The 26531-nt window shown below is 44.7% G+C and overlaps 4 protein-coding genes and 1 pseudogene across 8 annotated transcripts; 2 read left to right on the plus strand and 3 right to left on the minus strand.

Annotated features, from left to right (window-relative positions):
• Positions 1-2033: 2033 nt before the first annotated feature.
• Positions 2034-5138, plus strand: LOC105914335 (polyubiquitin). Its single transcript, XM_012845812.3, has 2 exons — positions 2034-2191; positions 3306-5138. The coding sequence occupies exon 2, from the start codon at positions 3306-3308 to the stop codon at positions 4905-4907; it is 1602 nt and encodes a 533-aa protein (XP_012701266.1). The 5' UTR covers positions 2034-2191; the 3' UTR covers positions 4908-5138.
• Positions 5139-6672: 1534 nt separating this feature from the next.
• Positions 6673-10283, plus strand: LOC101760583 (peroxidase 39). The gene is made up of 4 exons (XM_004951800.4): positions 6673-7226; positions 7328-7519; positions 7607-7769; positions 9637-10283. The coding sequence occupies exons 1-4, from the start codon at positions 6984-6986 to the stop codon at positions 10080-10082; spliced, it is 1044 nt and encodes a 347-aa protein (XP_004951857.1). The 5' UTR covers positions 6673-6983; the 3' UTR covers positions 10083-10283.
• Positions 10284-10402: 119 nt separating this feature from the next.
• On the minus strand, positions 10403-12602 carry LOC105914044 (annotated as a pseudogene).
• Positions 12603-13127: 525 nt separating this feature from the next.
• On the minus strand, positions 13128-19158 carry LOC101759090 (zinc finger CCCH domain-containing protein 13). Of its 3 annotated transcripts, XM_004951797.2 has the most exons (12): positions 18842-19157; positions 18342-18347; positions 17017-17154; positions 16880-16913; positions 16121-16256; positions 15979-16035; positions 15228-15325; positions 15049-15120; positions 14737-14924; positions 14061-14206; positions 13590-13787; positions 13128-13408 (listed from the first exon to the last, which is right to left on the minus strand). In XM_004951797.2, the coding sequence occupies exons 1-12, from the start codon at positions 19062-19064 to the stop codon at positions 13373-13375; spliced, it is 1332 nt and encodes a 443-aa protein (XP_004951854.1). In that variant the 5' UTR covers positions 19065-19157; the 3' UTR covers positions 13128-13372. The 3 variants fall into 3 exon arrangements, with proteins under 3 accessions (XP_004951854.1, XP_004951856.1, XP_004951855.1); XM_004951799.3 differs by lacking the exon at positions 13590-13787 and having other exon boundaries at positions 18842-19158; XM_004951798.2 differs by lacking the exon at positions 18342-18347.
• Positions 19159-21322: 2164 nt separating this feature from the next.
• On the minus strand, positions 21323-26322 carry LOC101758406 (formin-like protein 10). Of its 3 annotated transcripts, none has more exons than XM_004951794.2 (8): positions 26158-26322; positions 25808-25896; positions 25388-25579; positions 24368-25049; positions 23816-24290; positions 23537-23736; positions 22407-22642; positions 21323-22298 (listed from the first exon to the last, which is right to left on the minus strand). In XM_004951794.2, the coding sequence occupies exons 3-8, from the start codon at positions 25541-25543 to the stop codon at positions 21477-21479; spliced, it is 2571 nt and encodes an 856-aa protein (XP_004951851.1). In that variant the 5' UTR covers positions 25544-25579; positions 25808-25896; positions 26158-26322; the 3' UTR covers positions 21323-21476. The 3 variants fall into 3 exon arrangements, with proteins under 3 accessions (XP_004951851.1, XP_012703100.1, XP_022681993.1); XM_012847646.2 differs by having other exon boundaries at positions 25388-25584; XM_022826258.1 differs by lacking the exons at positions 25808-25896; positions 26158-26322 and having other exon boundaries at positions 24368-25071; positions 25388-25530.
• Positions 26323-26531: the final 209 nt, after the last annotated feature.

Raw genomic sequence — 26531 nt, forward strand, 5'->3', positions numbered from 1 at the left:
GGAAATCGAAGCACGAGTTTGTTAACTGGTTTAGGCAGATCCTTGTGGTCGAGTCCAAAAAGAGATAAAATATTGTGAGAAATTGACAAGGTAAGATCTCCATTTCTTCTTCAAAAGAAGAGTTCCTTTTGATGCAAGGATTACCTCTCCTTGATATCGAACATAATGCATAAGAGGATCCATAAAGAACCATATGGTATTCCGAAAAAACCCTGGGTACATTACCCCAAAATGTTCCATCTTCCCAGAAAAGTGGATTCGTTCCAGAAAGGTTCCAGGGCGATCTGGGGTGGCCGGCGGCCAGTGAAGGAGGGCCGAGGAGTTCGGCGGCGAGGATATCCCCGCCGCCGCCGAGGCGAGCGGCGGCTTGTCGCAGAGGTAGCTGCTGAGCGTGAGCTCGCGGTTGGGGAGGGGTGGCTCGAGCGGGGCGGACCCGTGCACCCCTGGCGTCCTTGGATCCGACGGAGTCGCCGAACATCGTCACCAGATCCGGGCTGGATTCCGCGGTGGTAGTTTCCTTGGCTGGCGGGGAAGAAGGGGGGAGGGGAGCCGGGCAACGGGTGCTAGGCTGGGATGACTTCGGCATGCCGCAACGTAGGCAAAAGAGAAGACGCGCGGCTGCGTGCGGAAATGGGGGAGAAAAGAACGGTGGGAATGGATAAGGCCGACCGAGATAGTCTGATATTTTTGTTGACCAGCATCCGATGCGTCTGGACGCACAAGTCATAGCATTATCGGCTAAAATTTCTTAATTTCTAAATTAGTCATATCGGCTAAGAAAGTGGGGAGCACTATCATTTCGTAGAACAAGAACAAGGTATCATATATATATATATATATAATATTTAAACTTTGTTAAGTGGAATCAAAGTGCTAGTATTAATGGAGTTTCATGTGCATTAAATTTTATGTCACATCAGCAATTTTGTTGACTTGGCAAGGTCATTTAGGGTGTGTTTGGAAGACAGGGGCTATTAGGAGTATTAAACATAGTCTAATTACAAAACTAATTGCACAACCGCTAAGCTGAATCGCGAGATGGATCTATTAAGCTTAATTAGTCCATGATTTGACAATGTGGTGCTACAATAACCATTTGCTAATGATGGATTACTTAGGTTTAATAGATTCGTCTCGTGATTTAGCCTATGGGTTCTGCTATTAATTTTGTAATTAGCTCATATTTAGTTCTTATAATTAGTATCCGAACATCCAATGTGACATGCTAAAGTTTAACCCTGGTATCCAAATGAAGTCTTATGAGAGTTTCATCACTCCGGTGGTATATGTACTTAGGCTCCGTTTTCTTCCACCGACTTATTTTTAGCACCCGTCACATTGAATGTTTAGATACTAATTAGAAGTATTAAACGTAGACTATTTACAAAATCCATTACATAAGACGAATCTAAACGGCGAGACGAATCTATTAAACCTAATTAGTCCATGATTTGACAATGTGTTGCTACAGTAAACATTTGCTAATGATGGATTAATTAGGCTTAATAGATTCGTCTCGCCGTTTAGCCTCCACTTATGTAATGGGTTTTCTAAACAATCTACGTTTAATACTCCTAATTAGTATCTAAATATTCAATGTGACACGTGCTAAAAATAAGTCAGTGGAAGGAAGAGAACGTCCCCTTAGTTTTCCATCTTATTAATTGTACGATGAAACTGTGCAGCCAGATGATTGACAATCGCAATACTTCAACTAGTGGGCCATGCACATCAGCGACGTGTAACGTCGTGAGTTGCTGTTCCCGTAGAGAAATATCAACTGGTGGGCCACGCACATCAGCGTCGTGTAACGTGGACGGAGGAGCCCCGTGACGGCGTCGACATCGAACGGCCACCAACCACGGAACCACCCGTCCCCACCTCTCGGAAGCTCCGCTCCACGGCGTCGACATCTAACGGCTACCAGCAGGCGTACGGGTTGGAGTGGACTCCTTGCCTCTTTGCGCTGGCGGCTTCCGGAAATTGCGTGGCGGAGACGAGGCGGGCTCGTCTCACACGGCACGGAAGACGTCACGGGTTCCTTCCCCACCTCTCCTCTTCCCCACCGCCATAAATAGCCGACCCCCTCGCCTTTCTCCCCAATCTCATCTCGTCTCGTGTTGTTCGGAGCACACCACCCGCCCCAAATCGTTCTTCCCGCAAGCCTCGGCGATCCTTCACCCGCTTCAAGGTACGGCGATCGTCTTCCTCCTCTAGATCGGCGTGATCTGCAAGTAGTTGATTTGGTAGATGGTTAGGATCTGTGCACTGAAGAAATCATGTTAGATCCGCGATGTTTCTGTTCGTAGATGGCTGGGAGGTGGAATTTTTGTGTAGATCTGATATGTTCTCCTGTTTATCTTGTCACGCTCCTGCGATTTGTGGGGATTTTAGGTCGTTGATCTGGGAATCGTGGGGTTGCTTCTAGGCTGTTCGTAGATGAGGTCGTTCTCACGGTTTACTGGATCATTGCCTAGTAGATCAGCTCGGGCTTTCGTCTTTGTATATGGTGCCCATACTTGCATCTATGATCTGGTTCCGTGGTGTTACCTAGGTTTCTGCGCCTGATTCGTCCGATCGATTTTGTTAGCATGTGGTAAACGTTTGGTCATGGTCTGATTTAGATTAGAGTCGAATAGGATGATCTCGATCTAGCTCTTGGGATTAATATGCATGTGTCACCAATCTGTTCCGTGGTTAAGATGATGAATCTATGCTTAGTTAATGGGTGTAGATATATATGCTGCTGTTCCTCAATGATGCCGTAGCTTTTACCTGAGCAGCATGGATCCTCCTGTTACTTAGGTAGATGCACATGCTTATAGATCAAGATATGTACTGCTACTGTTGGAATTCTTTAGTATACCTGATGATCATCCATGCTCTTGTTACTTGTTTTGGTATACTTGGATGATGGCATGCTGCTGCTTTTTGTTGATTTGAGCCCATCCATATCTGCATATGTCACATGATTAAGATGATTACGCTGTTTCTGTATGATGCCATAGCTTTTATGTGAGCAACATGCATCCTCCTGGTTATATGCATTAATAGATGGAAGATATCTATTGCTACAATTTGATGATTATTTTGTACATACGATGATCAAGCATGCTCTTCATACTTTGTTGATATACTTGGATAATGAAATGCTGCTGCACGTTCATTCTATAGCACTAATGATGTGATGAACACGCACGACCTGTTTGTGGCATCTGTTTGAATGTGTTGTTGCTGTTCACTAGAGACTGTTTTATTAACCTACTGCTAGATACTTACCCTTCTGTCTGTTTATTCTTTTGCAGATGCAGATCTTTGTCAAGACCCTCACCGGCAAGACCATCACCCTCGAGGTGGAGTCTTCTGACACCATTGACAACGTCAAGGCCAAGATCCAGGACAAGGAAGGCATTCCCCCGGATCAGCAGCGGCTCATCTTTGCCGGCAAGCAGCTTGAGGATGGGCGCACCCTGGCTGACTACAACATCCAGAAGGAGAGCACCCTCCACCTGGTGCTCCGTCTCAGGGGAGGCATGCAGATCTTTGTGAAGACCTTGACTGGCAAGACCATCACCCTTGAGGTGGAGTCTTCCGACACCATCGACAACGTCAAGGCCAAGATCCAGGACAAGGAGGGCATCCCCCCGGACCAGCAGAGGCTCATCTTTGCGGGCAAGCAGCTTGAGGATGGACGCACCCTGGCTGACTATAACATCCAGAAGGAGAGCACCCTCCATCTGGTGCTCCGTCTCAGGGGAGGCATGCAGATCTTCGTGAAGACTCTCACTGGCAAGACCATCACCCTCGAGGTGGAGTCTTCCGACACCATCGACAACGTCAAGGCCAAGATCCAGGACAAGGAGGGCATCCCCCCAGACCAGCAGAGGCTCATCTTTGCTGGCAAGCAGCTTGAGGACGGACGCACCCTGGCTGACTATAACATCCAGAAGGAGAGCACCCTCCACCTGGTGCTCCGCCTGAGGGGTGGGATGCAGATCTTTGTGAAGACTTTGACTGGCAAGACCATTACTTTGGAGGTTGAGAGCTCCGACACCATCGACAACGTGAAGGCCAAGATCCAGGACAAGGAAGGCATCCCCCCGGACCAGCAGAGGCTCATCTTCGCCGGCAAGCAGCTTGAGGACGGACGCACCCTGGCTGACTATAACATCCAGAAGGAGAGCACCCTCCACCTGGTGCTCCGTCTCAGGGGAGGCATGCAGATCTTCGTGAAGACCCTCACTGGCAAGACCATCACCCTTGAGGTGGAGTCTTCCGACACCATCGACAATGTCAAGGCCAAGATCCAGGACAAGGAGGGCATCCCCCCAGACCAGCAGAGACTCATCTTTGCAGGCAAGCAGCTTGAGGACGGACGCACCCTGGCTGACTACAACATCCAGAAGGAGAGCACCCTCCACCTGGTGCTCCGTCTCAGGGGAGGCATGCAGATCTTCGTGAAGACCCTCACTGGCAAGACCATCACCCTCGAGGTGGAGTCTTCTGACACCATCGACAACGTCAAGGCCAAGATCCAGGACAAGGAGGGCATCCCCCCGGACCAGCAGCGTCTTATCTTTGCCGGCAAGCAGCTGGAGGATGGCCGCACCCTTGCGGATTACAATATCCAGAAGGAGAGCACCCTCCATCTGGTGCTCCGTCTGAGGGGTGGGATGCAGATATTCGTGAAGACTTTGACCGGCAAGACCATCACTTTGGAGGTTGAGAGCTCCGACACCATTGACAATGTGAAGGCCAAGATCCAGGACAAGGAGGGTATCCCCCCGGACCAGCAGCGTCTGATCTTCGCCGGCAAGCAACTGGAGGATGGCCGCACCCTGGCGGACTACAATATCCAGAAGGAGTCCACCCTCCACCTGGTGCTCCGCCTCCGTGGTGGTCAGTAAGCCCATCGGTCATGGATGCTTCTACTGTACCTGGGTCGTCTGGTCTCTGCCTGTGTCACCTTTGAAGTACCTGTGTCGGGATTGTGTTTGGTCATGAACTGCAGTTTGTCTTTGATGTTCTTTTGTCTGGTCTTATGAACTGGTTGTATCTGTATGTTTACTGTAAACTGTTGTTGCGGTGCAGCAGTATGGCATCCGAATGAATAAATGATGTTTGGACTTAAATCTGTACTCTGTTTGTTTTCGGTTATGCCAGTTCTATATTGCCTGAGATCAGAATGTTTAGCTTTTGAGTTCTGTTTGGCTTGTGGTCGACTCCTGTTTCTTACTTGAGGCGTAACTCTGTTCTGGCAAACTCAAATGTCTAACTGAATGTTTTAGGACTTAATTGTTGGACAGATTAACGTGTTTGGTTTGTTTCTAGATTGTGATTCGGAAGGCTTGTTAGTTGTGGAATCAAGGAGAGCAGCTAGGTCTGTGCAGAACGTTATTTTGGATTTAAGCCTTCTCAGATTATGCCATTACTCTAAACCTAATGATATCATATTTCACTCGGGGATGTTGGAGTAGTCTTTTCTTTCTCCTGCAGACAAAATGATTTTGCTTTCGTGTGTGTACATGATTTTGTGCAACTGTTGCAACAACTGAAGTAGACAAGTTTTGACCTCACCAGAAGAATGAAAAAGATTTTGGAATTTGTTACATCGACAAACCATTGTAACTTGGCCCATCAGAATGCACAGAAGAGCGGCTACAAATTGACATGCGTTGCAAACTTTGCAATAGTTGATGCACATGTTTGCCATTGCCTGCCAGTCTTAGGAAAAGTGTGTGGTTCGAGAAATCTAAGCATATGTGCTCTGCTCACATTGCGTGGAACCCACACAGCTTTGTCACACTCTTGTCCACTCCAGAAGTCATTCCTGGCGCTGTTTACCCCTGGTAAAAGGTAACCGAAAACTTCTCAAGGCTGTACCCAAAACTGGAAGGAAATTTGGAGGAAATCTTTGCTTTTGATCGGCTCACTCTTTCTCCTCTTTTCTCAGAGGAAAGCTGTGGACCAGTCTTATGCCACAACATGTGCACCGCCAAAATACTTTTGCAAATTGCCGTGCTTAACTGAGATGATTGCTGAAGAACTTAGACTGATGCTTAACCCGATGATTGCAGTAAACATTTTTCAGGGCAAACCGGCAGGTGCTCTGCCTTTACATATTTAGTTAGAAAGGAATTCTTGGTTTGAGGCCGACCAAAGGAACAATTTCAGTAAACTTTCACCCAGAATTGGATTGTCACCTACACCATCTTTGATTAGCTAATCTTCGGCAAAGTTGCTCCGATACAATATTAGCAAGTAATAGGACGATCTGAATGAATTAATGAACCACTGAAAGTTGGCCAAAAGAGAGCTAGAGCCTTTGAGGCGATGGTAGGAAAGGATCCTGTTCTTTTCTTGCTCTTTCTTCCATCCACAACCACAAACGTTTGCATCACAGAAACAACAATGATCAGGATTGCAAAGCGGAGAAGAATCACACGCCCCCTGTCTCTTCTTGCATGTGGGGGCGGCACATTCACTTTCCCGTTCCAGAATCACATTCCTGACGGGCACACGCACACATGCTGGCCGCTGGGGCTGGCTGGGAGTGGACCAGAAAGCCGAAAGCGCCACGAAACTTAACCGGGATGCAGCTTGCGAGCTCTACCATAGCTTGATTCTCTTAGGACACGGCCTACTATACCACTGCTGGAAAATCCTAGCAATGTTGCCATAACATAACACAGGTGGTTTGTTTATCTTGTCAGGAGGTTTCTGAATTTGGTTCGGCTTCTGAATTCTGATACTGGTTTCAGTAATTCAGTGTTAAGTAAGCTCTTGACCGACACAAAACAAAGAAGATATTCCATGTATTTATAGACAGGCTCAGCTCACCAAACTTGTTTGTTGTAGACTTGTACTCTTGCGCCGCAGCGCCACACACACCCTGCTAGTTGCTACTCTAAACCAGTACAAAGCAACACAGTTCAGTAGGTTGAGTGAGTGAGTGAGCCTTGCATTGTGTCGGCTAGGTGGCAATGGCGACGAGCAGGCCGTTAAGCAGCTCGAGCTGGAGGAGGAGTGCCATGGCCATGGCAATGGTGGTCGTGCTTGCCGGCAGCGTGACCGGCGCGCGCGGGCAGCTCAGGATGGGGTTCTACGACAAGAGCTGCCCGGGGGTGGAGCGGCTGGTCGGCGCTTTCGTCCGGCAGCACGTCGACCGCGTGCCCACCGTCGCCGCCGCGCTGCTCCGGCTGCACTTCCACGACTGCTTCGTCAGGGTACGCGCTTTCGCAGCCGTGCATTACGTTTTGCCGCCGCCGCCGTGCCAGCGCACGCACGCACTGACCGCCGCCGTGGGTGCGTCCGTGATGTGTTCCAGGGCTGCGACGCGTCCGTGCTGCTCAACTCGACCGCCGGCGGCGTGGCGGAGAAGGACGCGCCGCCGAACCTGACGCTGCGCGGCTTCGACTTCGTCGACCGCGTCAAGGCCCTCGTCGAGGAGGCGTGCCCCGGCGTCGTCTCCTGCGCCGACGTCCTCGCGCTCGCCGCCCGGGACGCGGTCGCCGCCATTGTGCGTGAGCTCATCGTATCATCGTGCTCTCTGCTCCGATCCCTTGCCAGCTGAAAACTTGAGCTGACGGTTTGTCAATCGTTGCAGGGCGGGCCGTCGTGGCGCGTGCCGACGGGGAGGAGGGACGGCACGGTGTCGAGCATGCAGGAGGCGCTCGACGAGATCCCCAAGCCGTCCATGAGCTTCAAGCAGCTCACCGACCTGTTCGCCACCAAAGGCCTTGGCGTCCGTGATCTCGTGTGGCTCTCAGGTACACCCTACCTGACTGATCAAGTGATCATCATTCATCACAGGACAGTTGTGCACACATTTTTTTAGACTAAGGATAATTATCCGGCCTCCACATTCAACAGAGAATGCTTACGGCCAATTACAAGAACTGATCCACACCAGATACATAGGCAGCACTCACACTGCTACTGAAGCAACTAAACTACAACATTGTTCAGGAAGACGTTAAAACTTGACAAGAAAAGCTCTAAGCTTGTAGTCTATTTCTGAATTTCCAACCAAAATTACTGAAGATCTCCATGACTGTAACCTCCAGCGGATGGCATTTTTCTTTCAGAGCAGCTTTCTCTTCCTCTTTAGACAGCAGAGACCAACACCTTGTCCAATATGTCCCCCTGAAAATTACCTGCAAAAAGATTTAGGTATTGTATTTTGGAATACAACCTCATTTGTATTCAACCACAAGGCCCAACAAAGAGCTGCTGCTCCCACCAGACTTTGTTTCTAAGCTTTACTGAGAAACTGTTCAGTCAAGATCCCAACATTTGAGAGAAACTAGTCGGTGGTTGAATTTAAGTTGGTAAAAACTGCATTCCAAATACCCTTTGCCGTATGACAATCGAAAAAAAGGTGTTGTATGGTCTCATTAGAGCTATAAAAGCAACACTTAGGACATCCTTGCCATTTCCTCTTGGCAAGATTGTCCTTTGTAAGAATGACTCCTTTCCATAGATACCATAAGAAAACCTTAATTTTCAGTGGTACTCTTAACTTCCAAGAAGCACACTCTGATGGTAATCCTAATCCTTCTTGTTTCATTATGTCTGAATACATAGATTTAACTGTAAATTTCTTATCTTTACACAGCTCCAGACAAACATATCCTTTTGTCCTTTAACTCAACATCTATTATTTTACCCACCAGCTCCATCCATTGGTTTAAGACATTCCCTCTTAGTGTTCTTCTAAAAGACACATTCAAGGGACTGTGCTTAGCACATTAGCCACTGTATCGCTTTTCTTTCTTACTATGATCAGGCTTTGTTCAGAAACAAGAATTTCACTAATGTTAACTGTTAAGTTCTACAAGAAAAAAAAGAAGAAGAATAAAATCGGTTTGATTTCAGAGAGGCATAAGAAGAATAGGCCAGGCACTCTGAGGAGATGGTCTGGCTGTGATTGCCCATTCTTTGTGTGCTGAGTGGGCAACAGTAGCACACGCAAAAGGAGCACAAATAATGGTTCCTTTCGCTGCCTATCTTAAAGCGGATCACCAGATTCCTTGAAGGAAATAATCCAAATTTACTTTCAGCTCCGACTCACTTATGCTTACCAGCTTCCTGTCCTCTCCTATGCCTCTATGGCTAGCTTGAGATGATAGCTGAGCACTGACCATTCATTTATACTGACGTTACTGAATTCTAGCTGTTCCCTGAAAAACAGTGCCTGAATTTTGCGCTCACAGTTTTATAGGTCACTGACTCGCTGCATTTTTAGCTTGTCCGCTTTGATTTTTTTTCTCCCTCATGTCCTCTCACTACGTCGGAATAGGCTGCCCAAAAGTTTCATCTCATTATGCATATCAGCATGTGTATGGCCTGACATTCGTAGTTGAACACTGACCATTCTTTATACTGAAATTACTGAATATCAGCTGCTCCTAAATTTTAGTTTTTTTCCTTTATAAAATTGCCTGAATTTTGTTCAGGCAGCTTTATAGATTGTTCTTTCTTTAATTGAACTGCTCATGAACAACTTAATCATCAGCTCAAAAAAATGCAGAGACAAGTGCTCTGACCTTTAATGCCGTTCAGATTGTTCCAAGTTTTTATACGCTAACTTCACCGTGTTTTCTTCTGACATGTGGAATAATCTTGTCTGAACAGGCGCGCACACGATCGGCATCGCCCACTGCTCGTCCTTCGCCGACCGCCTCTACGGCCACCCCGGCGCCGGCGCCGGCAACGACACAACCGACCCGACCCTCGACGCCGCCTACGCCGCCAACCTCCGCCGGCGCAAGTGCCGGGCGCCGAGCGGCGGGTTCGCCGAGGACGCCGTCGTGGAGATGGACCCGGGCAGCCACCTGACGTTCGACCTGGGCTACTACCGCGCGCTGCGCAAGCACAGGTGCCTGCTCCAGTCCGACGCCGCGCTGCTCACCGACCCGGCGGCGCGGGCCGACGTCGAGAGCGTCGCGGGTGGGCCCGACGAGGTGTTCTTCCAGCTGTTTGCGCGGTCCATGGCGACACTGGGGACGGTTCAGGTCAAGACGGGCGCCGAGGGGGAGATCAGGAGGAACTGCGCCGTCGTCAACTCCCCCTCCAACTGATTTTCTCCGTTATTCTTTCTAGGGATTTTCAGTGGAGGATGTGTCATCTTGCTCTTGCATTTTGGTCATTTGAAGTCGTTATAGCTACTGAAATTTTGTTGAGGTTTCCTCTTTGTTGCGTTTGATGTTAACTGTCGAACGTTGCTGCTGTTGTGTTGCAACTTCCAGCCTACACAGCTACTATCAATAGTCTTGAAAATACATAGTGACAATGTTGCAGCAGACTAAATTCGGAGGATAATCCCCTGTTCATGATACAACAGGACAACTCTGCCCATTAACTCGTTTATTAAAAAAACTGCCCATTAACAGAAAGGATGTCTCTGCATAAAAGGTTTGTGCCCTTTGCTCCTTGGAGTAGACCTATAGATCATGCATTAAACTCTAGTAGAGGTCTGAGACGCTCAGGGGCTAAATGGGAAGAAGAGTCCTCTGCTTAATCTTTTAACAATTTCATACTGTGTGGCATCAATACAGATGGAGATGCGATAGTTGTGTAAGCTGCTGAGGAATACTTCCATATAACATGTTTGATCGTAGTCAAAGAATCCTCAGCAAAGGATTGCTCTCCAGTATCCAAGGAGGAATTGTACCAGAAATCTTATTGTTCCCGAGGTCTAAAATAGTTAGCTTTTTAAACTTCTTCAACACTTCAGGAAAGCAACCTGTAAAATTGTTGTTGGAAGGTGTAGTGACATTATGGAAGAAGTAGAATTTGTCATGTTTGGAACTTCTCCAACCAAAGCATTGCCAGACAAATCCAAGAATAGAAGATGTGGCAAGTTCCATATGCAACTAGGGAGCTCTCCAAGTAATTGGTTGTGTGATATATCCAATATTTGCAATAGATATAGTTGGCACAAACTGCGCAACTCCATGCCGTTAAGATTGGATTAAATGCTACATGTGAGCTTGTTGCCGGACAAGCTGAGATAATTGCGACCTTCAAGGAAGGACATAGATTAAGAAAGTTCACCCTCAAGATGGTTGTTGCTAATGTCAAGGATTTCCAAAGTTGTTAAATTGCCGATTTCAAACCGTTAACGCGATTATCTGATAAGTTCAACAAAAATAGTTGTGTGTTTCCCATCTCTGGTGGGATTGAGCCAACAAAATTGTTGCCGAGGATTTCGAGGTACTTCCAGTTCAGTTCCAGTTTGCAAACATGCCTAGGGGGACGGTACCCTTGAGATTGTTTCCACTCAACTGGAAGTACAATATTTGTTGCAACTTGGCAAAGCATGGTGGCAAACTTCCAAACAAGTGATTCCGTGACAAAGTCCATCCTCTCGAGGGTGAGTAAGATTCCCCAACTCGTTTGGAAGAGTAGAAACCAAATCAGCATTTCTTATACCAAGGCTCTCTAGCATTTGAAGCTTCCCGAGTGATGCTGGGATCGACCCACCAAGTACGTTGTTTGATAGACTAAGACGGCGCAACCCGGATATCATCCCCAGCTCTTCTGGAATTCCTCCAGGCCTTGTTCGTTTTCACCGGATTGGCTCGGAATGAGGTCCATTCCGGGTGGTTTGAAGTGGCCTGGTTTGAAACCAGACTTGCATTGAAAGTGTTGTTCGTTTTAGTTTGACCTGGAACGAAAACCGATCTGGATTGGAATCCTTCTACATTAGATGGTCCGGATTGAAACCATACCTCCTCACCCCTGGAATGAATCCTGGCCGAATTGAGTGACACGGGTGGAATCACTCAAACCGGACCTGGAAGTAATCCTGGCTGGAATCCAATCCTAGTGAAACGAACGAGGCCCCAGTGAGATTGTTCTCATAGAGATATAGGATCTGGAGCTTTTGGAGCCCTGAAAGAGAACGGGGTATTGGACCCGAGAATCCATTATATGACAGGTTCATATACCTTAGTTTCGGGACCATCTCGGGCAGTGAATCGGGTATATGTCCCGTAAAGGAATTATCCGATAAATCGAGCCATCTCATCCTACGACCAGTGAAGTTGAGGATAAACCATGGGAACGTGCTGTTGAGACCATTGTTGGCTAGCGATAAGGACTTCAAACCGGGCATGGGCGAGAACTTGCCAGATTCTGGGTTGGTCAAGTGGTTGTTCCCTAGATTAAGCCTTGCAATCCTAGGGAGCTGACTGAGTTGGTAGGGGATGGCACCACTGAGACTGTTGCTGCTCAAGTCCAGGAAGGTGAGAGTAAGCAGCATGGACATGTTTGCCGGGATGGTACCAACGAGGTTGTTGTCGCGTGCTGAGGTCAAGCCTGGTGAGATTCTGGAACGCGGTGGAGTAGAAGGCATCGAGCTTGCCGCTGAGCCCGGTTTCATGGAGGTTGAGCTCAGCAACGTGCCCGGCGCCGCCGTCGCAGGTGACGCCGAACCAGGAGCAGGTAGAATTGGCAAGCGACCACGAGGACAGCGAGATGGGTGCATCCAGAGTGGATCTCCGTCGGAGCAGTGCTTCTGCTTCAGGGTTGATCACCTTAGCTGAGCATATTGTTAGCACAGAAAATGGAATCTGGAGGAGTTGGTGCAGCGCCATGGCCTATCTAGTCTTTGGGTGGAAGGTGCTACATGAGAAGCCACACCACTATGGAAATGGAAGGTAGATGCAGGCTGCGACATCACGTACGATCAGCAGCGACCTCCGATCCATTCAAATCATGCTAGAGCTCGCTGACATGTCGTGCTTGCAACGCCGCGCAAAGGGAGACGAGCAACAGCTTGTGCTTGTGCTGGAGGGCCCATCGGTGTGCACAGAGGGCAACTGAATGGGATAATCAATAATGCTGTGGCTTAACACAGGCAGCAGGGTGCTTATTTATATGAAGGCGTCGTAGCATCGCACTTGCAGCAGAAGAACGTACAAACCCTAATTCACCGGCAGTTCCAGGTGGATGACCATGAGTAGTCGTCCACGTGCTGGAAGAGGGAGGTGAGCGGTAGGCGCAACCTGCAGCATCAACCGGAGATCAATGGCATCGGCCCGAATAAAACTCACAAAACATCAGTATTCACATGCCGCGAGCAGCACGGCATGAGTAGAACACATCGAAACAGCGTCACAAAGCACCAGGGAACTGACAAGATTTACACCAACGGGATATATTAGGTACAGGTAGCAGGATATTCAGGGTTTCACATTCACGAAAAAAAATTGAGCTCCACATAGCTGACAGCTTAAATCGCATCCACTAAAGGTGTCACTAAAGAATTTTTTTTTATATAGAAGGTAAATTCCAACACCAACTACATAAGACTTTACACAGGCAATAGCTAACAGCTTATTCCAGTACCATCTCGACACAGCACTTATTCCACGTCGACTTCCTCATCATCACCCTCATACTGGGAAAGAAATAAAACAAACTGTAAGCATACTTTTCAGCAGATCTACTGAAAGAAATTGGGAACAAGTTTTGAAGTGCAATAAAGTGTAATAGTATGTGTGAGGTTTGTCATTTCCTGCAGGATGCAAATTTACATTTCTATCTTTACTTCTAAGGATGTAGGATGCAAGTTTAGTCACCTGCTCATAAGCATTAACCACTGGTGGTGGCTGTGAGGGCATAGCAGGCGACCTAGTTTCATCGCCAGCATCATTTTCTATTAGTGCATTTATCGGATCATGCCTATCCTCCAGTTCAACAGCTTCAAATAGATCATCCACAGCATGAGCAGCCATACCAGTGGAGGGCAAAACATGTTTGACTGGAGAATCTTTGACCTGTAAGTTTAAAAATATCTACTCAATAAATGTCTGAACTTATACTACGCAGAGCTTGAATCATGTCAACAGGGCCAAAATGAGCTAGCAGGATCGATAAAGGAAACCTATATAATTTCTTGTTAAGTCGTCTTAACAGTTAAGAGAAAACAAGGCAATGAGGTCTCAACCTTAAACTTCACTAATTCTTGTACAAACAGAGCATTCAACTATACCAGCTAGAGAATACGCATAACTTCAGAAAATTGAGTTAATACAGGAGAAACACCGCACCTTGTCAGTGTTGGCTGAGGAAACTACATTGCCTATCTTATCCTTTTCATCTTCCCACAATTTCTTCTTCAAATATAAACCTTTTGTTGGCTCAGTTCCCTTGCTTGGTTTATCAAATTCTGCATCTCGTTCTCTCCTTTTCTTTACTGAAAAGGAACAAACATTAGACATGAGACCACAATTGATACAAAATATGTATTTTTAAACACGTAGAGCAAGAAATGATATTGAGATGTAAATGAAAAAAAAAAATTCTCCCTTTCGACAAGGTCTCCAATAAGCAACATTGACCATTCAAAATCTATAGTAAGTACTATGGTAAATAGGCATACATAACTATATATATTACATTTTGAAAGTACCTATCATAAGCTAATTATTTTCAATTTTTCATATGACAAGATGGTCAAAGCTAATAACTCAAATTCTAAAATGCCTTAGAAATGGAGGGATTACTTCATTTAGTGTTTCAGGGTAGCCAACTTATGGCATCCATTCCAATGCTTGAAGTTCAATAGAGGAAAATTTGGTTGCTAGGGGCTCACTTAGACTCCAAGTATTAAGTACTTTGACACCAAGGAGAAAGAAATGTTACTTAAAAAGATTCACATCATAATAATGTGAACTCTAAGGGAACATAGTCATCACTGATTCAGAGACAGACTAATCTACCCACCGGCTTTTGCTTCTTCACTTGTTGAGTACAGGATTGATCTCTTCTTAGCTGTAGCAGCATTTGGGCTCCTTTCATAAGGCCCATTTGGATCTTCATCAACGTTGATACTGGAAACTTCTTCATTAGCACCACGCTTCAGAATATCAGAAGCAAGCAAATCACCGAGTCTCTCAAAACGAGCTTGTGACCTGCACAGCTCGAATTAGTCTATAATCATAATCATGTACATATAGAAGTGAAATGGTGCAGTAAACTAAGTCAAAATGTTTTCCAATTGTTGGTTGAAAAGTGATAAAAAAACACAATATTTACCTTTTCAATTCTTCCTGTGCCTTCAAAAAGCGAGCATGAGCTTTAATGAACTTCTTTATTTTTGAGGTCATCCTACATTGGGCATAAAATAATGTCACAATATAATACTTGATGACACCATGGAGCTATTTGTATAAACAAGAGGCATGCCATTGTCATGTGCCTGATTGTATAAGTACCTGTGGCATTCCTCTTTCTCCTTCCTTAGCTGCAGATCAAGATCATTTACTCTGCTAGAAATCTTGCGTACTTCTGCATTCTTCTCATCCAAAATTATCTATAAGAGGAATAGTTAATATGAGCGTCAAGTTCAGATTTACACCAGATCGAGCTATTTTCAAGGGTAAGCATTGAACTGTACAGATTATCAAGAGTTCTAAGAATATATGGCCAATCATAACTTGCAAAATGTATCATGGATGGAGGAACTAAAAGAAACATCATCCAAATAAAGCATGTATAAAGACGCTAAGAAGAAATGCTTGCATAGTAGCAGGCAATTGGCATTACAAAGCAAGGTTTACAAGCACACATCAACTTCTACAAACACTCCAAAATGTTTAAACCATTATGGCATTGGATATGTGTCAATAAGTTTAAACCATCCTGGACACACACTCTCCAATGAACAAAGATACAAGCAGCAAAAAGTAGTTGAAGGCAGCGCCCAAAATAACGCGCAAAAATGAATTTGTTGAATAAAGCCATTAAAGATGATGTACACATCAATGTTCCATTCATGAATGGAATGGTTAACCTTACAATAGCAAATAGCCAAGCATTAATTATTGCATTTAAGAAGTTCCAGATACACCAAATTTATTAGCCGATGTAGTAGTAGATGCATAAAAAACATGCATCATCTTTTCCAAATTACCATCAAAGCTCACACAGTTCACTGGCTGTACTAGTAAAAGCAGAGAAACTGACCTCCAGGTGAGATTTATCATCACGCAGAAGTTCCATATCCTGTCTTATTTGTTTCAGCTGCAGAATGATCTTAATATTAATTATACAATGACGGTGTGCCCCAAAGATGACTTGCAGCTATACATTGTATTATGCACCAGACCTGTATTTCTTGATCCTCTTTGTCATCACCACTTAAGAGTGTCTCCTTTTTTCTATCATCATTATTGTCGGAGATACTCAAACTCCTAGATGAGTTGGTTTCTCCATCATCAGGCTTCTTCTCATGCCTCCTTTCACTGAGAGAGAGAGAGAGAGAGAGATTAGAAAGTGGAAACATAAATTATAATATCAATATATTCAGTCTTCCACATATTCAACACAGGTAGAGAACCCAAGAAACCAATGAAAAAGGAGTTCTTCAGGGCATTTTAACAGAAAGGCAATTTTATCTGTAAAAAGTAGATCTGACCTTTTTTTGAGAAGTGCATTAGGAATTGAATGTATTAGATAACCACAAGCAGATAACACGCATGTCATGATTTAGTAATTGTGGACATAAAATAAAACATAAAAATGATCTTTCATGTTCTATAGGGACACATGTTACATGCTTATGTCAATACAATGGATACACATAATATTTGATAATTAAACGCCACAACTGCGAGTTGGCAAGAACAAAAATTATGATTTCAGAGAGGATGTTTTAACATATTGTTCGATGATAAAGCTTTGAAAGCTATTTGAGATCCAAAATATCAAATGGGTTAACAATGAGGAAATTGCATCACAGAAACAAGGCAGATAACAAAGAAACAGTAGATAATAAATATACAATAAAAAGTATGAGCAGCGACAAATGTGTCAAAGTATATCCACAATTGAATGACTTAATCATTTGTTGGAATGCATTCCATACCTCTTCCTGCTGGGGGACCGTGAATAGCTAGATTCTGCAAGTAAAATTTTCAAAGTTTTAGTAACCTAAATACACGACGGACACGGAGTTCAATTAAAATGTAAATACAGATTTTAGATTAAGAAGGCATTCCTTACCCCTTTCTTGAGAAATTGGTCTTCGGTCATGAAAGGGACGATGATCCCTGGAATCTCGGTCAGGGGAATGTCTCCTATGAGGCGAACGCCTCCTATCAAACCTATCTCTGAAGTCACCGCCTCTATAATCTCTTCTCCCTAAAGATAGAGCAAATGTTATACAAGGAAAGATACAATACTGAACGAAAAATGTATCAATATGGAGATAGGTCACCCATAAACCTGTAAGCTTACCACAACCTTTGAGCTACAAGATAATTCAATAAGCAATAAGTAGAAGGGTCTCCAGTATAATACCACTAGCCACAACAAAGTAGGGCCAAAAATTAATGCATGGGTAGATACCAAAATATGGTATGGAACCACTGATGCACCCATTAAGATGATACTGAACTCATAATGTTGATTGTCACAAATCAAATTGATGGAAGCACCATGAACAACCTCAAATAGCAATTATGACAAGTTGAGGTCTTCTATAATCTCAATATCCCCATATAAATCTACTATCATTTGTCCAGATATCTTCCACACTCCGCAGAGACTTGCAATTACCAGGCTTCCCAATGAAACTAACTGATGCACAATATTCAAGGATTTCTGGTAAAGCTGCTAATCACATGGTCATGGCACATCAAATGTATATGGACATCATTCAGTGGAGTCGTCATCCAAGATACTGGTATGCCCACTTCTTGATATAGGACAAGCATTAGTCACAACAAATCATCGAAATACCAAGTGAAGAATCTATATAAAGGTCGTATTATCCTCTGGCAGCAGTTGAGTCTAATAAATCTGCTCAGGAGTCTGCTAATTCGAATGGTAGTTAAATCAAAAGACAACCAGTAAGAATGCCACCTAATTCTGCAACAAGCTTCCACTTGTTAGAATTGTTTTCTATCTGCAGCAACTGAGGTTGAATTCAAGCACTGATATAAATATAAGAAAATTAACAACTCACAGAAGCACTATAGATAATAGAAAACATAGAAAGCACACTACTACAAAAATCATGAAGCAAGAATAAAGTTCCCTATGAACAACCCCAAGGTAAATCTGTTACTTAGACACCTGTGTCCTTTTTTTTTTTGCTGAATCATACACCCCACACCAATGCCAGATTTTGACACCCGTGTTGGATTCCATGTGTTATTTGGCGTGCCCCCAAAAAAATCTGCCGAATCGGATACCCACACCCTAGTCCTACACTGATACCCACACCCATGTCTGTGTATAACACCTTAAAGCTCCAAAGACAGCCATCCATAAATGATCCAATCAAATATATTCATTCTGTCAATCTCTATCCCGGCCAAACTGACCTAATTCTTCCCTTCTGTTATTGATATCCAACTCAGTAACTTGCCATGTATACCATTTCCCTTTTTGCATGGCACGCCAAAACCGCATACCATCAACCATTTAATGTTCTTCAGAAGCACATGGATTTCATGACCAACCATCTCATACCGCCACGTGTCGTGTTCTTCAGAAGCACATAAATCTCATATATTACATGACCAAACCATTCATCATAGGATCCAGAATTCCTGAAACTTAACATTAAAGTGAGCTGTTTCTGACACTGTACTCCGCGATACTATTCACTTAACCACACCAACTGACTGCATCTAGTAAGCCATACATCTAAACCTACCAACAAAACAACCCGAGAAAGAGGATTCGCTGAAATTTCATAGAACGAGCCCTCCCAATCAAGAGGAGCCATAAGCCCCTATGGGGATCTGATCTCAGAAGATAAACACTCAAGTGAAAAAACGAACAAGGGGAGAATGGGGGCACGAGAAAGGGATGTGTATACCGGCGCGGGGAGGGAACGAGGTGCGGGAGCCAGGAAACCGGCGGAGCTCGGCGTGCCCGTGCGCGAAGCTGCAGGTGTCGCGGGAGCAGCCGCCGCGCTGCCACAGCGCGCACAGCTTCGTCTTGTACGCCGGCCCGCGTCGCGGAGGGCCGAGCATCCCGGGCGGCGGCCGATCCCCACGCTCGCGGCTGGGGAATTCGCGATCGACCGATCGGTCGCGCATGGTGGCGGGTAGGGTTTCGAGGGGAGGCGCAAAGCCCTAGCAGGAGGCGACGAAGAAGGGGAAGAGTAGCTGGGGTCCGCGCAATGCCGCCGGCACGGCGACGGGGCGGCAGATAACGAGACTAGCCCCCTAGCCGCGCTGCGCTATTTGAGCCGTCCGATCGTTAACGAGTGGTTGGGGTTGTGTTTTGTAGCTAAGTATCTCGGAGATGATTCGGTAATGCTACGGACGTCCGGAATCTTTAAAAAAATTGGACGCCTCGACCGGAATCTAAAAAAATTGGACGCCTCGAGGTATGTTTCAACAGTTAAATATCAATATTGCAACTATTGTTTTCGCATGTTTCATAGTGAATATTGCATGAAACATAGTGTTCATGTTGCAGCGGGAATTTTCTATCCCGGAGTCGAACGATATAGTCATTTTTTTTCGCATATTTTTTCAATGTTACAACTATAATTTTTTGATGTTGCAGATGTTTTATTTTAATATTGCAATAGAACGTGTGATGGAAAAATTCCTATTGGACGTCCGGGCGCTAGCAATGCCGAAGATGATTTCGTTTTCTTCTCCTCCTCCTCCTTTTTGTTTGCCATTCAGGCACCATAGTTTTTTTTCTCTAGAGTTGTGCAGTTAATATGTGTAAAATACCGGACTACAAGTTTACAGGTTGTAGAGTTTCTAAAAGAAACAAAACGATGCTAATAAAAGAGCTCCAATATACCATTGATTATGGTGTATCGTGTTAGCGTTATAGAAAATGGCCTAACTTGCTAACAAGCATCGAGATCAGGTGGTTAAAGTAAAGTAGAGTAGGAACCTAGATGCACCGAAGAACCTTGTGGAGATAAGATATTGACATCAAATATACCTATGAAAATGGTACCATATGCTGATGTTACTTTAGAGAATGGGGCCGAATCTTCCAAATAGCAGCCATACACACTGAGTTGGAGAGCGTTGACCAACGAAAACAAACTCTTTCGTAGTGGTACGGACAAAAAATAGCATTTGCTTTATGTCTTGAGGATCTTCTTGCACTGTAATCTCTCCTATCACTGGTGCGATGATGGCTCACCATTTAAAACTGAAACATAATTTCGCTTTCCTCTTGATTGAATGGCAGAACTCATACCTTTTCATTCAAAAAATATTGTACATCACATAGGCTACTAAGAGTTGCTCACCAGACCACCTAAGTTAGGGTTAAGGATTATTCTCGGCGAGAGCATAGATTTAGAGGGAGGTCCTTGAGTGGGAATGGATCATGGGCTAAAGGGCACATGCTACAAGTGGTGGAGGATGAACATGGTGCGCTGGGGTTCACAAGACGGCGATAATAAGAGGCAGCGAATCTAGCGACAAAAGCCACCAAAGACAGAGGTAGGGGCAGGGCAACGACGAGGGAGGCAAGGAGGATTTACTAGAGTCTAAAGAGGAGGTGAAATGAAGCATGTTGACGTCGGGTAAAGAGGAGGAGGAGCCGGTGGCGCTAGTACCGTCACTGCATCAGTTGGGAAGCAATGAAAAAATTCCAATAGCTTAGGCTACATATATGTAACGAGCTACAACGGATTAGGGCAAGAGCCTAAGAAAGAAAAAAAATAAAAGAATGGAAAGATGGGGAATAAAGAGAGAAGTTCTAGTGCTCCAGGTGTTTGGGGTGCTCCCATGCACCCGTGCATTTGCATCCGTTGGACGTAAGACCCACAGTGCAAGATGGATGAGTTGTGCATCTAGTGTTATTTTGCATCTTAGCCCTCGCACGTTTCAGAATTTGAGCGCACTCCATAGTACGTTATACATGCACGGTGGATCTTGCATCTAACGCATGCAGGTGCTCGGGTGCATGGGAGCACCCTAAGTACCGAAAACACTAGAATTTCTTTCTCTTGGGGAATAGATAGTGATATGTATCGAAGCCCCACATTTCCATGTTAGGTTAAGAATTTAGTACATTGTAAACAGTTTTGTATTAGTTTTAAGCATTCTCCATAAGAATGCATAGTAATTTTTTTCCTTCTAATACAATAATGTGTAACTCTCCTGCACTTTCAAGAAAAAGAGAATAGATAATAAAATGCAAGAAAAAAAATCCATATAAGTTGAGATTGAAGTTGCACATATTTTTCTCCTGCTAACACCATAAGCTTTTACATGCCTGCATTGTAAAATATTGCCTACGTATGAGGGATCAAATTGTGATGCAAAACTAGATTTTAAGGACAAAAGTGTGAACAAACTCAACAAAGAGATACTAATTTAGAGAACTTTTAGGAACCATATCGTGAAGCCATAAATATCAATCAAGATATGTATGTGAAATCTGTCTGTATGCTAGCATATTTCCTCGTCAAAATGGATTCTCTTTACAACGTTTCCTGAAGAAAAGAACATCTACATTATCTATTGTCAGTCGTTAGAGTCTGAATTATCAGAATGGTCATCTATAACAGCAGGGAACTGTTGCTCCTGTAGGGTTGGCTGGGATGTAGGGTTGCCATTGTTTCGTAATTTATTTGTACCCTTCTTCTGTGATGCTCCAACTTCCTTGCATGCCTTATCTAGCATCACCAAGAAATCTCTTACGATCACAAACAACCGAAAATCGTCATCTTTAGAGTCATTTCCATGGAAATATCGGATTGTTTTCTTCACTAATGATCTCAATCTCTTCTCTTCTTTCATCAAAAAATTTGTCTCATTATCTGCATATTCCACAAAGCATTCCAATGAGCGGCGGAATCCACTTTTTTCTTCTATCGTTGCAATTTCACTCAGGAACTCCTTTGATTTCAGCAACTCATGTCTAAGGTTCACCACACTGGCAGACAAAGCTTCAGCATCTAGTGCAGCTACCCTCTTGACATTGTCCATCTCAGTACTGAGTCCTGAAACAATCTTAAGGCCACGGTGGGAGTAGTAATCACCATCTTCTTCAACTTCAAGAGATCCATTGGAATTGTCATCTGATGTACTCGATGGACTTCTTCCACTTTCCATGGCCGACCTTGCTTCACGGACACCTTCAGACCGGATGATCTCTTGAACAACAAAGTGAAGCAATGTTGTCTTTCCATCAGCACCCTTGACATCTGATAATTTCAGAAGGGTGTCAAGTTTGAACGCATTAGCACCACCACGGAAAGTCCCATCATTCAAACGGTTTCCGGTTTTGAGAACAGCTTCTAGTAACTTTAGAAAAAGCCGATGCTTTAATTCCCCACAAGCAGCCTGGCAACAACAGATGTAGTATCAGTAACCTTGCAATGAAAGGTTAAGAGAGTTTTTTCCCCTTTTAGCGAAATTTTAAAAGAAGACAACTGTGCTAAGGTCAATTACCTCCAACTGGAGGAATGAATCCCCGAGACTTGAAGCATCTTCTTGTAAGGAGGACATGAAAAGCAAAGCATTGATCCTTTTGAAAGCAAAAGGTATATCAATTAGTGCCTTCATCACTTGCTCTGCAAGGCCTAGTTGCAAGAAATCCCTGTTATAGAGCCTGAGCTTCTGCTCTTCCTCATCAGTTGGCTTCATTCTCAAGATTGTCTCAAGAAGCACCCTAGGAAGTTCATTCCCTTATGAACAGAATGAGGTGAAAACAATGTCAAAAAATTTGAGGGCACTGCAGGAGAACTAGATCACAAGTCAATAAAATTAAATGAAAAATTCTACATACAAGGATCCTCAAAAACATCTAGGAGGCTGATGACTCGACATGGACTGAGCAGGAAAAAAACCACACCGACAAGCAGCAAAGCAACTGGACACGCTCACAAACAAAATACAACTTCAGAAAATCATAGTACTGAGGTCTGTACAGTGGACTATCCAGAAAGAAAACAAAATGCATATTCTATCCAGGCTAACTGGGAACGTTTCCGTCTTTCAGATTCATGTTGATGTCAGCAAATAAATAGATGTAAAAGCAGAATATATATAATCTGAAGCAATTTTCCTTGAGTCCTCCATAAATAAAAGGGACCAAATATAATATGCTAGAATAGAATGTCCAACACGATGTAGATTAAAAAACTTACCTGATATTCACTCAGGTTAATTTTATTTTCTGTATGTGAATGGTTAACTTAATAAGGTAGTGAGCACCCTATGGCCTATAGGTGATCATCAGCAAAGTTTCCAAACAAACCATTTACAAGTGTAACATCATCTAAGTTTGTGCAAAAATGCCTTGCATTCTTAGATATATTGAAGGGTTTTTCTTCTTAATACAGTTAAACAAACTACACAGCTTTCTTCTGAATTTTTTTAAAAAGTTAGTAGCCACCCTTCAGGTCACATCAGCTTTCTAAAAAACTTCACTTGCAAGTGTATTGCCAATTGTCATCTAAGTCGGTGTAAATAGCTTGTATCTAGAGATATACTGAATGGTATCTTTTTTTTAAAAAAAAATACAGTTAAGCAAGCTACATGGGCGAATTTAGAATAGGTCTTTGTGGATAAACAGATACCTTCAATGAGAGCATCATGAATCTCTTGTACCCTGACATTCATTGCCTTAAAAACAACTCCCAGGTTGCATGATTTCTTAACATTGAGAAGAGAAATGTTCTGAGCAGCAGGATCCATGGAGGGAAGTTCCTTGTCCTTGAGGCTATTTCTTTTGCCAGCGCTATAACCAAACAATTCCTCTATCATGTCTTCATTCACACTGTAAAATGTTTTTTGTGAAAAACAAGCACAATGCAGACAGAATGTATCAAGAATTTATTGCCAATAATAACACTTACTGAAAAGAACCGAATTTGATATCATGCCATGCCATTGATTGATCAGGATTAGCAAGAACTTTGTCCCAATAGAAAGGTCGAAGTTTGGGTCTTGGGGCATTAACTTCGGCTTCAGATGATTCGCTGGTCTGCTCGCCTGCAGATGATCCTTCAGAACGACTTGACTCAACAGGTGACAGCTGAGCAAGCCTTGCTTTTGAACCTTTGGGGGGTCCAGGTGGGGGAGGAGGAGCCTTCTTGATAGGAGGTGGCAAAGGTGGAGGTGGCGGAGGCGGTGGCATTGGTTTAGGAGCATCACTTGTGGCGTTGTTCTCTAGTGTTCCTCCAATCACTTGTGAAGTTGGTGTGGTGTCTGATGATCCTATAAAACAGCATGAAAAGCACTGACCCATGCTGACTCCAGCCTTAGAAGACCCAACCCTTTTATCATCCTTGTGATGTGGACTGGCAGGACAATGAGCATCAGGTGATGAACCTGCAGGTAGAATGTAGCATGTTATAGTTCTATACGAAGAAATCCATCATAGGTAGACAAAATGGACACTGCCTCACCAGGCACATTAGCCAACTGCATGTGAAGAAGAGGATGGTCATCTCGTTGCTCACTGACAGAGACCTTGCTTTTGTTGCATCCACAGCAGTAGAAAATTAGAAATGCAGCAACGAATGAGACTGCTGCTGTCGGGAGAACTGCAATCAAGACTAACTTAACATAGTCTTTATGCTTCTCCAACGGTGAAAATGGAGGAGTCACTCCTTTATGTGCAGGTTTATGGTGATGAGGTTGGTTGGGAGGTTCAATGTTGAGAGAGTTAGAAGGCGTAGATGGTGTTTCTGTAACAGATTGGGGAAACTGAACTTCATCACCGGAGGACATGGATGGCACAAAAGCTGGAGCCATGGAAGGAGCATCTCCAATTGATTTATCAGCCAAATGCCGTCTCGAATAGAAGTTTGAATCAAGGAATGGCTTGTGGCTCTCAAGATAGGTGCCCAATGCAATGCTGAGTTCTTGTGGAATTCCCAAGCCGAAGCAGTTTGCACGGATACAATCACAGGTAGTAGATAACTTTTCATGGGAAAGAAGAGCTAGAAGCTCCAGAAACAACACAGTCTTCAAAACATTCTCTGATGAATGACTCAACAGTTCATCTGAAGCAAATGACAGTACATTGCCCAATATTTCCTCTGCACCAACCATGTCCCTTATGCAAATTGACCATATTTTGTCAACCTGCATCCAGCCACGAACCAGCCTACATAGTAAGTATACCTTTACTGATGCCTCCATTTTTCGCAGAGGAACCAAGTGTAAAAGCAGAAGCTAACCACACAAAAGTTTGCAGAATACAGGAAGAAAAGGGCAGGACCCCTATTTTTGGCTCTCTCTTTTTTTTAAAAAAAAAGCAGTTCAGCTACTAATTTCAAAGAACTATTTTTTGTAGGAAACAGAAGGAACTCATTGCAAATTTCATGGCAGATGGCAGATCTCGAGTGTGAAGAAAGCATGCATGTCATGAACCAATCTATACTGTCCAATGCTGCGAAGAAAAAAGTGTATGGATGGCTTACCAGATCCCCATTCAGAAGCGGCAATGGAAGAGAAGTATGCTGCCTCCACTGCAGCAAGAAACGCTCCCAGTCCTCCTCCTCTGCCTCTACTCCTCCAGATGGCTTGATCAACGTGGCAGTCGCCACGAGTAGCAACACAAATCTTATGCTCCTCATCACTTGATGCCTCCTATCAGCTCATTCTTCCTCTTCCTTTCCTCCACCAAAAGAAAAGGAAAAAAACATGAAGCTTTTTCTGGTCTCTGTGGAGTGTAACAGGAGATTCTTTGGCTGCCAAACTAGCTAGATTTGTTCAAAGAGACGGCCTGGTGCCTGTGAGGTGTGCTAGTATGAACTGTCTAGAAGAGTCAAGTCCTATCCTACTGCATTGTTTACAAACCAAGAGTAGTGAGCTGAAATCAAGGTCACCGATGCTTTTACTTGAGACTAGTTAGGCCGGATGGCACAAGGAGTCCGCCAGTGTGAGAAGGAAATGTTGACTTGGGCACGGCACGCGCGCCTGCATCTGCCTGCACCAAAAAGAAAAAAAAAACATTTTTTATGCCGTGGTCAGTATCTTTCGGAGTGTGGACTATTGGACGGTACAGATTCAGATTCAAATGCACTCTGCCCGTCATGACTCTAGCTCTTGCTTCGTTTCTTGATGTTGCCAAACACCGTAATAAAATTGTCTTGCTGGTGAGGCTACTCCGGTGGAGCCAAGCCATGGCCACAAGAGCATAGAAAACTGTAGCTTGCAAGCGGGAAAGCTAAGGAGGCGTGCCCCGTACCTGTCTCCAGCCAAGACGCGCGCAGGAAGGGAAAGCTTCGGAAGGCGAGTCGAGCGGCGTGGGCAGGCGGCGACTCACACACGCCTCACGCCTGACGTCTCCACGGTCCACGCGGACGGCGCCGCGGCGGGGCAAGAGCAACCTGCACGCCCCCCGCCTCCCCCCCCCCCCCCCACCCCCCACGCGCGCATGCTCGAGGCCTCCCTGAACCTTCTATCCTCTACGCCGGCGATGGCCACCCGCCGCCGCCCTCGCCGGCGTCGCTGCGCTGCCGCATCGTTTCCGCCTTCTCCGCCACGGCGCCGAGCATCCATGTGACAGGAAATGAAGAGAAAATACTCCGGAAAGCGTGTGGGCCGGCCCATTGCACCATC

This window comes from Setaria italica, chromosome I (assembly GCF_000263155.2).
Source record: "Setaria italica strain Yugu1 chromosome I, Setaria_italica_v2.0, whole genome shotgun sequence".
Lineage (NCBI taxonomy): Eukaryota > Viridiplantae > Streptophyta > Magnoliopsida > Poales > Poaceae > Setaria > Setaria italica.